The 13467-nt window shown below is 39.4% G+C and overlaps 1 protein-coding gene across 1 annotated transcript; it reads right to left on the bottom strand.

Annotated features, from left to right (window-relative positions):
* Nucleotides 1-1021: 1021 nt before the first annotated feature.
* LOC135477507 (protein yellow-like) lies at nt 1022-7293 on the bottom strand. Its single transcript, XM_064757632.1, has 2 exons — nt 6814-7293; nt 1022-2899 (listed from the first exon to the last, which is right to left on the bottom strand). The coding sequence occupies exons 1-2, from the start codon at nt 7217-7219 to the stop codon at nt 1899-1901; spliced, it is 1407 nt and encodes a 468-aa protein (XP_064613702.1). The 5' UTR covers nt 7220-7293; the 3' UTR covers nt 1022-1898.
* Nucleotides 7294-13467: the final 6174 nt, after the last annotated feature.

Below are 13467 nucleotides of genomic sequence, written 5' to 3'. Positions count from 1 at the left end.
TCAAAATCATTTCTCCCTAACAAAGTGTGTAACGTGTAAAGCAAGACCCTGACGAAGATATATTCTACAGCAATATATCTAGATGTATATGTATTATATATACACGTGTTTTCAATCGCTAAGACAGGCGGGGTGCAGGTTTAACATGAAATGGTTATAGGTTCCCTGCTCTGCGTGCTTGTGTGCATGGCGTTGACATGGGCGAAAATAAGCCGTCGACGAGATCTTGTGGCCTCTTCGCCGTCTAAAGATAATTTGAAGGGCACTGATTTTCCATCAATGTCTGAATATGTGTATGTCACATTTGAGGACATTCTCCAGGAACCTACAGACGGTCGACGGTTTACACCGTGCACACTATTCTCATCTCTTCCGATTAAAAGGGACCGCTGTCCTAATAAGTGAAAAGCAATGTGCATAGCATTGAACAGCAACTTATGTCGATAGATAAATAAACAAGAAAAAATAGGTTTTAACCAAGTACGCTTGGTAAGCTGGCTGGAAATCACTCCAATAGTTAATCTGTTATAAGGACGGAATGTTGTTATCTGAGTGATGACAGAATAGATTATGCTATGGTCACAAATCAGAAAACACAACATTCTGTTAAGTATAGTAGATCAGTTCTTCGACTGTGCATAATTAATAATACAAAAATATGCTGTACAAAGTTACTCCGTTTTAATTATGCACGATTCCAGTGAGATTTACAGGCCTGTAACCTTTACACCTTTATTAGAACCTGACGTGGACAAAAGAACAAAGGCACGTTCATCCCGTTACGAGACACTGTTAATGGCGGTATGTCACGCTGGCTTCCTCTGCGGTCGCACGTAGGACGGTCTGACAGCATCCTGAAGGGGGTCATAGATTGCCCGGTTTCCTTCCACATTAATGTTGGATGCCATTGTACAAGTAAATGTTCTTGAGTGTGGCACAAAGAAACAATCAAATAAAGAAATAAGCTATGTCTGCAATGGCAAGGTCAGAATCTCCCAAAGTAAATAGACAACAACATAAATATAATATTCGGAAAAATCGTTTTTCGTTTTATTTGATATCACAGTATGCTCTTCAACATCTCCGTGTTTCCTGATATTTTCTTATTAAAGGTCAGATAGAACTTTGACGATGAAAATAAAATACAGAAACACCTCACAGAAAGGCCTATTAACATGAGCAGGCTAGGCCTACATGTACGAAACCCTACCAGACACTCCTTTACAAAGTTTCATCAACGAATTCAAACATCAAGTTCACACAGTTTCAAACCTCAATTTTACACAGTTTCATACCCCAAGTTTACAAAGATGCAAATCTCACGTTACAAAGATTCACTCCACATGTTTACAGTGATTCATATTTCTCGTTTACAAAGATTCTTGTCTTTACAAACAAGTTATTTAGAACCGTGACCTCAGTTAATGACGTGCCAATACTATAAAAAATATACACACTATTTCCAGTCCTAAGTTTCCCGCCTTTACTTTAAGCATTCAATGTCCCTCTGTTCGATTTAGGTGGATATCAAATAATCTTTTTATGATATCACACATCCATAATACGACACAAGTCTAAGTTAATGCTAAGCTGCTTTAAAGTCAGGAAAATTAAAAGAAATGGACAACATTTCAGGTCATGGTGTCTTCGGGTCATTAAAGTATTTGAAAAAATGATATGCACGTAGGTAAAGATACATATATATTGTTAACTAAATCCTTTAAATGTAGAAATAAAAGCAAAGTAATACGAATTTCCTTAGCCGCCCATTCTTATGGCAGGGGTTGTATTTCAATCAGCATTAAGTCGCAAGTTGCTTCACCAGGATTTATTTTACAAGCAGATGTTGTAACAAAACAAAGTGGATCCACACGTGGATATATCGTAAATTGTGAAAATTAATGATGAACAGTTAACGCGCCTGTATAGAGGGACGCAAAGATGCAGAAAGGTAACAGTACCAAACCCGATGTCACCCGGCTTACGGCGTTTGCGATCGGTTTCTTCTGATGAAGGTAGCTTAGTTCCCCGATGTAAGTGCGAACGATCCTCATGTTAATTGGTCCACTGGGAGAAAAGTCGAGGCGGCCTAAGAACCAGCGGCCAGCATCTGGAGCTGTCACCCATAGGTATCCTTGCTCATCGATTGCCATCGTATCGGGCCAGGCCAGTTTTTTGGCGTCCTTAAGGAGTGTATTGACGCTCTTGAGGGTTGCCTCCCCTTCCGACCTGCTCGGCGTCTTTGTGATGTCGTTAACGACATCCCAGCGTAGAACGGTGCTGTCGTTGAGGCCCGTATAATACAGGTTATGTTGGCCGTAGACCATGCCATCAGATTGAGTTGGTTTCACACCAACAGCGCGAATAGCAGAGGATATGTTAGAGGCGGGATCCCGAAGAGCATCGGTGGGAACCTGATAGAGCGTCAAGCCGGCGACCGCTGAGAAGTACAGGTAACGGAAATCAGGTGACATAGCAATTCCGTTAATGCCAAGCTTTGGATCAAATGGTGTGCCGTCGATGTCAACTGGCAGGCCTTTTTGAGGTGCCATGGTCGCTGGGTCTTCGAATCTATAGGACTGATTTTTCCTTACATCAAACACCACAATAGCAGGGTCAAGGCTGTCTGTAATGTAAACGTACGCGACAGTCCCGTCAACGTAATGCAGAACAACGTCATTGAGAAAACTGGTGTTTCTGGCAACAACTTCAGGCGGAAAGATGTAACGACTGACCTCTCTCTTGGTCTCTAGATCATACACCACAATCTTGGCCGGACAAGAGTTTCTTGTGGCGCTTGGTTTGAATATTGCTGACCTACCGACGTCTACAGCCCACATTAGTCCTGTATTCGGATCAATCTCCATGGACTGCACAAACTGTAAAGAATTACAGTCACCTGAAAGAAAAAAACCATGAACATAACTCATTGACTGATTCTCTAATGAAGACACTGATTTATTTATTTGATTGTCATTTTACGCCGTACTCAGGAATATTTGACCTATACAAGGGTGACCAGCATTACTGTGGAAGGAAACCAGACAGGGCGCACTGCTTGAAAGGCTCGTTTACGTTAAACTGACTGATGTGTAGTTGGTATTAATGTAGCATTATATACAGTGGAACATGCATACGGAATGATGGCTAAATTCATTCAAATGACTGATTGATCTCTCATCAACCTAATAAATTACACCCTTGTACATGTCCACTATAGTAGAGATGTATTGCTAACTAAATATTACAAATGATGATTTGGTATTTTAATTAGTATCTCAGATTTATTTTACAATTTTTAAAAGGTGTTTTTCATTTATTTGATTAGTACTTTACATTGGTTTCAAGAATATTTCACTTATACGTCGGCATCCAACATTATGGTGGGAGAAAAGTGGACAGAGCCCGGGGAAAAAAACACGACCATCCGCAAGTTGCTGCAGACTTTCCCATGTAAGAATAGGTGCTGTACAATCTCATTTTATATGTAAACCAACACATCCACCATTTTAAAATTTGATTGGAGGTAGTATGTACGCTCCTGTGTGATCTATACAGAATAGTGTGCTGGCCTACGCGCCCGTATGATCCACCTAGACTGAATGTTTGGCCAGGGACACAGCTGGATTTCTCAGACGGTTAAAACATCTTCGACCAGCGAGGTCGCGTGTTCGAATCCAACTTCTATTGATTCACCCACGGCTTTGAGTCAGGTGAGGGCGCTTTTCGTATCAGTGAAAACTTCTTGAGTACGGAGTTAAACACAAATCAGCCAACTAAACAACGGATTGCTCAACCCATTGACTCACTCAACCATATCGGACCCTGTTCTATAAAGCAATTGTGTACAAAAAATACACAAGATGTGTACCACAGGCACACATTATAACAATTTTGCACAGGATCATTAATGTATACCTTGCATAAATCATCTGTATATACCTACACATTTAATGTCTACCAAATTTTGCATACACATCTTGTTTACAGGCAAATGTGTGCAAAACATTTCACACTGACTCCATTGTTTGCCGCGTGTCATTCATCCTACCAATTCACGGATTTGCTAGTGACGTGTTCAAGTGACGCACTAGTTTCGCAGTTTCCATTTAAAAAAAAAAAAAAATACTGTTTCACTGATCGAGATTTGAAATCGGATCTATGTTTCTGTAGTCCAGCTCTCTGCCAGCTGTGCTATTGTATTACTCCTCGTTTATTACTGGTAGAACAAGCACTTGAAACTTGGTCCCGTTACACCTTTCTATGATAAGCCGGTTAAGGCCATCATCATACCATCGTGCTATCTCTTCTCGGCACTGACATTTTTCAACAACAACATCGCATTGATTATATAATGTCCTTTGTCCAAACTATTTAAATCAACTGAAGATAAACATGTTTCCATTTTCAGTATGGCGGATTTATAGGTATTGTTCTTTGTTGATCGGAGGGGGAAGGGGGGGGGGTACACTACTTGACAGATTTTATAAGTTTACCGGTAAATTATTTCTCAGCGTGGAGAGCGTCGTGCAATATCAGCTACACCAGTGTGTTGGATGGGTATACAGTTGCGGAGCAATATAGCTATCATTCGAGTAATGGGTTGCGAGAGTCAAATGCGCCGGATTTACGCTAAAACATTTACCACTGTTCACATCTGCATTAAAACGTTCCTGGAATAAACAGACATATGAAATTAACTAAACTGTTTTTAGGCTGGCCTAACTGTATACGATCAATGGCAATGACACACAAGTCACAAAAAACAATACTTTTTCAGAGTGTAACCTTCTGCAGCTGCAATCTTGATTTGGCAGAAAATTAACAATAAATTCCAGAAATAGTGAACCTCAAACTTTACTTTATCAGTAAGAAACACTACGGCTGTTGCTGGCCTATATGCTTCCACATATCTGTCGAAACTAATGATATGTCAAGGAATACCTTAACGACATCTGTTCACCTGTCAGCGTCAGTGAAGATTTGAAATACTTGAATTTGAATACAAAGCTAAATAAATACTACACTTTTCGTGTAAACAGCCAGTTGCATGATTGTGCGAATTCCCGTGAACTGTAGATCCGGTTCAGATTTTAGTTAAATGAATACAAATGATATCCTGTTCTTCAGCAAACGACAGTCTGAACTACCTCAGTCTGCCTAAAGCAATCTTTGTTACGGGGTAATCTTCAGGTGAGCCTTCATGACGCGACCGACGTGACCTGTTAACCCTGTCTCTAGGAGAAGGGATCGGTATGTGTTCAGGTTTATACAGATATCCTGTCTTAGTGCACAAAGCTAGAGGTAGAGACCTGTACACTGTATGTCCACCCAGTTTGAACCCACTGTCTTATACATCGGATATTGTACATAAGATTAAATAATGTTAAATACAACTGTTTGATATTGGCGAAGGAAGGAAAGCATTTATAATTTTAGTTTACTGCTTTCTGAATTCATACAAATTTAATATTTACAAACTGATCAAAAAATATTGTAATGTAACACTGTTTTATGTGTAAAATTAATGGTCTTAGGAGTTATTCTATAAATGTACAGTCTTGTTATCTATTTACCTGATTGGTGTTTAACGCCGAACTCAAAAATATGTCACTATAGCAATTCTCAGTTTTCAGTTTGTTATTTATTTATTTGATTGGTGTTTTACGTCGTACTCAAGAATATTTCACTTATACGACAGCGGCCAGCATTATGGTGGATGGAAACCGGGCAGAGCTTACATACATTCCCACGTGCGGCCGGAGAGGAAGCCAGCATGAGCTGGACTTGAACTCACAGCGACCGCATTGGTGAGAGACTCCTGGGTCATTACGCTGCGCTAGCGCGCTAACCAACTGAGCCACGGAGGCCCCTTTTCAGTTTGTATATACTAGGGATTTAAGATATGTTATCATTGTATTATATGCAGCATCACAATATCCCGTTGTATCAACAAAGCTTTCTATCTAAATAAAAGAATAAGTCCGGGCTATATAACATAACATTTTGTAGCAATAAAATAACCTTTGATGCCATCGCCGCACTCAGAAAATATACAGTATTCTGTAAATCTAACTGACTAGATTTTAGAGTGCACGAACCTTCTTCGATTTCCACTGAGTATCTCGACGCTCTTGAATTTAGCAAATCTATTTACATGCATTGCTTAAAAACTCTAAAATGTCCACACTTTTATATATTTCGAAGAGCTTATTATCAACATAAATTTAGCACAGTATATCTTCAATTAAATAATTTCAACCCAGATTGATCAAATATAACACGCCGTGCTTCTGCTTAAACGCTTGAATGATATCTGGAAGCGTTCATCATAGGTGACGCTCATTATAATTACCAGAGCCCATAGCCCGAGAAACAGTCCACCAATTCCTACTTGAAATACTGGAATAAAACCCGAGTTTCATCTTTGCTGGTACCACTACCAAGAAAGACAAATTTTAGCAGTGTAACCGAGCCGCTACATTTCCCAACTCACACTTCTGAGCAATTATCATCTTTATTGTATAACTGATATTATGACAGGTCTACACTGAGAGAAAAGTGTGGGTAAATCTGAGTTATATAATAAACTAATTCAACCCAGAAAGCTGAAACACACCTGGTCACATTGCTGACTTCTTGGTTATTCGGAAAACTCGCAGGAGTCTTTCTGGACTCAACTCAAATTTTGAGTTGAATTAGCTCTATTGTATAACTTAGATATTTGAGCAAGTTGACTTTAACCCTTCTCTCAGTGTTTATGACACCGGTCGTTTTTTAGTTACTATCTGGTATGTTCCTCCATACTCTTACCTATCGTGTGAGAGTCCCAGTCAGGGAAGGGCTGCATCACGGATGTGCCATCATCTTTCGTCACAATCTTATCGAGTGAAGCTGGAACACCGTCAAAGAATCGTGACGTTGTCACGTACACGTCTCCTTTGTATACTTTTATCCCCGTCATTCCGTTGTTTTCAGGAATGTATTTTCCCGTGTTGATGTAGTTTTCTTTCATGGCCGGGCTAGTCCAGTCGTAGTCGATTCTCGTCCAACCATAGACCACTTCGAAGTTTGGTGGTATCGGCCTGTTGCTGTTCGGCAACCCTTGCGTGCGCCCATGCACATGCACCAAATAGAGCGCACAAATTAAAACTAGAACAAACTGCATTGCGACTTTTTGAGCAATAACAGAAATCGATCCTTTCTCAAATCTTCTCATTGCTGTTTTGAATTCTCCACACCTTATATACTACCCCACATCCTGTTAAAAAGCTAACCTGTACTTGCTTTGTTCTCTGTTTCACAATTCACGCTGCCCTGGGAACGGGTCAAGTTTAAGTCCGGAACGTCTCGGTCATATTCCCAGAATAGATGGGGCACTCGAATGAATGGGACAATGACTCTGCAATATTTGATTTATCATACGTATACATTCAGTTATATAGAACCTAGAAACCGGACACCCTGAAATAGAAAAAAATGGAGGAAAGCGGGGATTCCCACTTTCGCCGACACTTGATTTTGCTGGTCTCTTTACCGCAATAAAAATAACTGATTTTGCTAGAACTTTGGTCTTTCGTTTCAAGCAAATATATGGCACGTTTAACTATTGAAAATCTGACTGGTGAGTGTACGTAAATGGGCACCATGTGATACAAACACCTTCCCTACAATACAATGTAGAAGAAATCTTTGTAAACCTAAATAATACCTCAAGTACGATTTCCGTACAGTACTATGATATAAACCGTAGGACTCTGGTACAGGGTACCACTAATTAACTAATTTCTCATTTGTGCAAATCTCTGTATTCCTCATACTACAATCAGCAGCAATAGTCATGCATTTACCACCACTAATACTCACACGAAGATGAACGCTGCAAAACCCATACACTCATGCCAAGATTACACTCACCAATGTGTGATACGCATACCAAGAGAGGCAATGTATAATACGCCTATCAAGATTAGCAATGTATAATACTCATATCAAGATTAGCAATGCGTAATACTCCTATCAAGATTAGCAATGTGTAATACTCCTATCAAGATTAGCAATGAGTAACACTCATTTCAAGATTAGCAATGCGTAATACTCCTATCAAGATTAGCAATGTGTAATACTCCTATCAAGATTAGCAATGTGTAATACTCATACCAAGATTAGCAATGTGTAATACTCCTATCAAGATTAGCAATGTGTAATACTCATTTCAAGATTAGCAATGCGTAATACTCCTATCAAGATTAGCAATGTGTAATACTCCTATCAAGATTAGCAATATATAATACTCGTACCAAGATTAGCAATGTGTAATACTCATTTCAAGATTAGCAATGCGTAATACTCCTATCAAGATTAGCAATGTGTAATACTCCTATCAAGATTAGCAATATATAATACTCGTACCAAGATTAGCAATGTGTAATACTCATTTCAAGATTAGCAATGCGTAATACTCCTGTCAAGATTAGCAATGTGTAATACTCCTATCAAGATTAGCAATGTGTAATACTCATTTCAAGATTAGCAATGTGTAATACTCCTATCAAGATTAGCAATATATAATACTCGTACCAAGATTAGCAATATGTAATGTTCGTGAGCTATTCAGTACTGTGAATACTCATATAGAACGATCAGCTCTGAACTCATCCCATAAAAAACAGCATTGTAACACATATCTGTTTATTTATCTATTCGATTGGTATTTTACACCGTTTTTAAAACTTTTGACTGATATATTACGGCGGCCAGATTTATGGAAGGGGAAATATTGGGTAGTGCCCAGAGGAGAGCCGACGACCATGCGCATGTGGTTGACTTCCTACGTACCACAAGAGAGGAAGCCCAAATGAAGGTTACAGCGATAGCATTGGTAAGAGGCACTCTCACTGCGCGTCTTGTTCTGCGCTGGCACACTCACCATTTGGCCACGAAGCCGACAAGTCCGATACTGTGACACCCAGTGGTTAGCATTACAATACTCATGATAAAATCCCCACCGGAATACGCGTGCAAAGATCAGCACGATGATTTCCATACAGGGGCATCGTAACACTTTAAGATCTGCATTGTAACATGTATGCAATGTTTAACGATGTAATATTCATACATGCTTATCAATTTAACGTTTGCATAAGGCCCAATATTCTATCGGATGTTTATCTTCCCGGTCACAACCTAATATGTGTAATTCTAAGGTAATTTATTTTTCCTTTCATATCACTATTTTGAAGTTTCCCTAACTCTTTGGGGGTGTGAAATAAAACTCCATTACATTTTATTTATTTGATGTATTCATTTGATTGGTGTTTTACGCCGTACTAAAGAATATTTCACTTATACGACGGCGGCCAGCGTTATTGTCGGAGGAAATCGGGCAGAGCCCGGGGGAAACCACGACCATCCGCAGTAACTTACCAAGTACGGGCGGAGAGGAAGCCAGCATGAGCTGTACTTGAAGTCACAGCGACCGCATTGGTGAGAAACTCCTGGGTCATTAACGCTGCGCTAGCGCGCTAACCAACTGAGCCACGGAGGCCCCTCAATTACATTGTAGTTACGCTTCAAATAATCCAAATCTATAAATTCGCCATTGTGAATCATATCTCATATATATTAAGACTCTACTTCAACTTCATATTTTTGTGAAAACATAGAACCATTGTTTAAAACTTCTCCTACTGGTATATTCCCTAAATTTTGCTTTTTAGATGATAAATACAATAATTCCAGCATAAACATACCATGTCTTCAAAAACTACAGCTTGTCTATCTCGTGAGAAGGTCCTGACATAGTTTTTAAAATTTGGCGCGGTATATTGCTTTGCATTTCAGCTAACCCAGCAATGTATTGGTGTGGGCCAGTGAAACTTTTTGCTGAGTAATCCTCGTCCCCCGTCACTGGCCATACGACGGCTATGCCTCTAACTTATTTTCAACCAGTGAAAAGGCGCGATAAAATAGCTCAGTCATGACAGGTATCTTACAGTGCAGAATACAACATAGACAGTGATGAAAGCAGAGAAAATATTCAATCTCTATATAAAAAACTTCTCCAAATATATCTAAAAATGTTGTTATTTTCTAAACATTTTCATATCATGTTTTTTTTCTTTTACAGTGAGCATCTAGTCTTGTAGGGAATTCATTATTAGATTTTTCGTCAGCCACAGTGGTGCATAAATACACCGTATCCATGTGGTTCAATCCGTGCATGAGGTAGCGTGGAGTAAGGAGCATAAATTTAGTCGTGAGTCAGTCCTGCTATTCGTAACATGCATATGAACGGGTCCGGGAAAGTGGGATAAAATAATCGTGTTGCTGGGCGGATAAAAGTACATCCTTGTAATCCTCACCTGTATACACAGTTTAAGGTTACGTATGCCCGGATACTAAAGTGGGTCAGTTGTATATGCTGTAAATGACCTAAAATTTCAGCCAGGAAAGTGCATTTTTGAAGGCAAACATACTGTTTTTTTGTGCTAAAACGTGTATTTTTCCAGCAGAATTTTCCAGTACACGTCGACACATCATTCTAACATGAATACAACTCTCAGAATCAATTAAAATGCGCGACATAGTCATGCGAGACATTTTAGCTCATTTACCACTTTCAGGGCTGTCCTTTTTTCTACAGTGTCCGGGTAAGGGCTATAAAGAATAACGATTAGGTGCAAAGATATATTGTTAGTTGTCCCTACATCATCCGTGATTCTCGGTTGTCATTGGCTGATCAGGCGGGTTATATTAATGACATATACTTGTCAGACCCGCAAAGCCACGCCCACACGAGGTATATGTAAATATATACATAAAACATGAACTTTTATGCGATCATTTTCTGACATATTTTGGCAAGTTTCACGTCCATATTTCTGCCGTACTTCTGCTATAGTCTATCAGGCGTTATTCGTGGTACAGTGGATTAGCGAAATCATTAACGAAAATTGGTAACACCTCGAGGAAGAGTTCGAATCCTGATGGATGGTTTTCTTTTTTGTCTTTGTGCGAGTAAAGACACAGACCGTCTTACATCAAACAGGTGTTATCATGATTTATTTATTTATTTATTTATACCCTGCATTTATACGGCAGCGGCTAACATTGTGGTTGAGGGAAACCGGGCAGAGTCCGAGGGGAACCCAAGACCATCCGCAGGCTGCCGGCAGACCGTCCCACGTACAGCCGGAGAGTGTTATCATGAATTAGAATGGATTTACCCAACACGTGGCAACTATAGTATCAAAATCCTGCATGACTCATTAACAGTAACATGTTCTGCGTTGCAGAATCATGAGGCTGAAACTTACATTTGTTATATTTATTTAATTGATTGGTGCATAACTGCGTGCTCAAAAACTTTTCACAGTTACATTTGTGGTTCAGTGATTTTCCCCACTCCGGGTGTCTGGAGTAGGCTATTATTTTTCGACAAAAAAATAGCTCTTCACTGCATGTTATGGAGCTTTATAAATTGCATTTTTTCGATGTAACAGCAAAAGAAGTGTAAAGCACACCTAAAAGAAGAAGTGGCCTGACGAATGTGTCAGCTGCTTCCACCCACGGCTATAGTCGGCTATTGTTTTGCTTCTTGGGGTGCACATTTACACGCAGTGGGGCCGAATACCCGCCTTATCATACCAGGTCCTTTAAACCTTGCACCCCTGAATTACTATGCAGGCTGACGTCATTTTTTTTTTTGTGACGCTGCATTCCATAGGTCTGTCTGCAGTCGCCAGGGCTGGCGTGATTTTTTCCTAGCTCAGCTTTACACATACGCGAGAATGACTTTCTATTTGATAAATATTGTAGGGACAAAATTGTTATCCAAAATTGTGTATGGGGATTTAAACCTTGAATTAATACCCTAGGAAATATAACACAAAGACTTATAAGACAAACGAAACAAAAATTTGTAAAAGATAAATAAACAGAAATGATTACATGAGAAATGAGTTTTCACGTCTATAATGTGACGACAGTATGTCCAGTTAAAGATGGACTCTGCAACACATGTGACGTATCTCAGACATCAGTGTCTATAAGTTACTTAATTTACGCATGGTAACACAGATCACACAGCATATGGGTAATACGCTTGCATTTCCTACATGTACCATGCGACATCTTAAACTTATAGTAAATGGAAAAAATCTGTGTATATATATGAGATATGTATTCACTCGCTTAGCTTAATATTACATTATACCCACTTAAGTTTTGCTCCCATTACAAGTGTTTCTTATTTTCGCCGGCAAACGTCGTTTGTGATCAGCCGTCATAGTCTATGACGCAGGAAACAGTTTTCTTCCATGTCCGACGTCTTTTTCTCAAAGCTACACTTTTGCCTAATGTTGGATTGCCACTTGGATTGACAAATATATAAAATGGCAAGTGAAAATCATATTTCTGACATATGCATATACTTTCCACAGATCGCTGAAAAATATGTGACATTCAGGCGTATACCCAGGTCTCTCAGTTTAGTGTCAGCGAAAATTTCTGAATATATTGAACAATGTGCAAATTTAGTATATATTTAGGACATAGTACCTGTGTACATAGCAGAGCCTTCGTGGCCATGTACATTACCAACAGAACGTCCTAACATTGAACTCTGAAGGCATATTGCCGTAAGATCACATAGCTATAAGATATAAAATAAATTCCATTTACTAATATTAAGGTTATATTTCCCTTGAAAACACTTGAAAACAGTTTCGCACGTGGCAAAGTCAGGGTTTACAGTCAAGACAAAGCTTAGGTAACTTGTGTCAACCTTCATCATGCATATTGACCTCCGCCCAGAATCCAATACCCTATACCACCCTGTTTTGAATAATTATGAGCTATTGCCGTCGATACTGAGCTTATGCAGTTTAATATTATGACTTAGAAAAAATAGATTTCTAACAACATTTTCTTTGTAAAAATAATACTTTTTAACACATCCATATATAGTGTTCCGAGTATGACTGATTTTACAAATAGCGGAATATAGAAGTCTGATTATAAGAAACAAACTATAGTACACATTTTATCTGAATAAAGAACTAAAGAACAAACCACCACCACTCAGATGGTAATGTTAGTAGCTACTCCATTACAAAGACCTCAGTTGGTTAGCGCGCTAGCGCAGCGCAATGACCCAGGAGTCTCTCACCAATGCGGTCGCTGTGAGTTCAAGTCCAGCTCATGCTGGCTTCCTCTCCGGCCGTACGTGGGAAGGTCTGTCAGCAACCCGCGGATGGTCGTGGGTTTCCACCGGGCTCTGCCCGGTTTCCACTCACCATAATGCTGGTCGCCATCGTATAAGTGAAATATTCTTGAGTACGGCGTAAAACACCAATCAAATAAATAAATAAATAAATTACAAAGACATACGTTTGTCACAAGATGAGTGATTGCGTCGACGTTTTTTTTAACGTTAATGGCCCTCTACGATCTCATAAATTGCCC

Source organism: Liolophura sinensis, chromosome 11 (genome assembly GCF_032854445.1).
Source record: "Liolophura sinensis isolate JHLJ2023 chromosome 11, CUHK_Ljap_v2, whole genome shotgun sequence".
Taxonomy (NCBI): Eukaryota; Metazoa; Mollusca; class Polyplacophora; order Chitonida; family Chitonidae; genus Liolophura; species Liolophura sinensis.
This window is presented reverse-complemented; position numbering and strand designations above follow the sequence as displayed.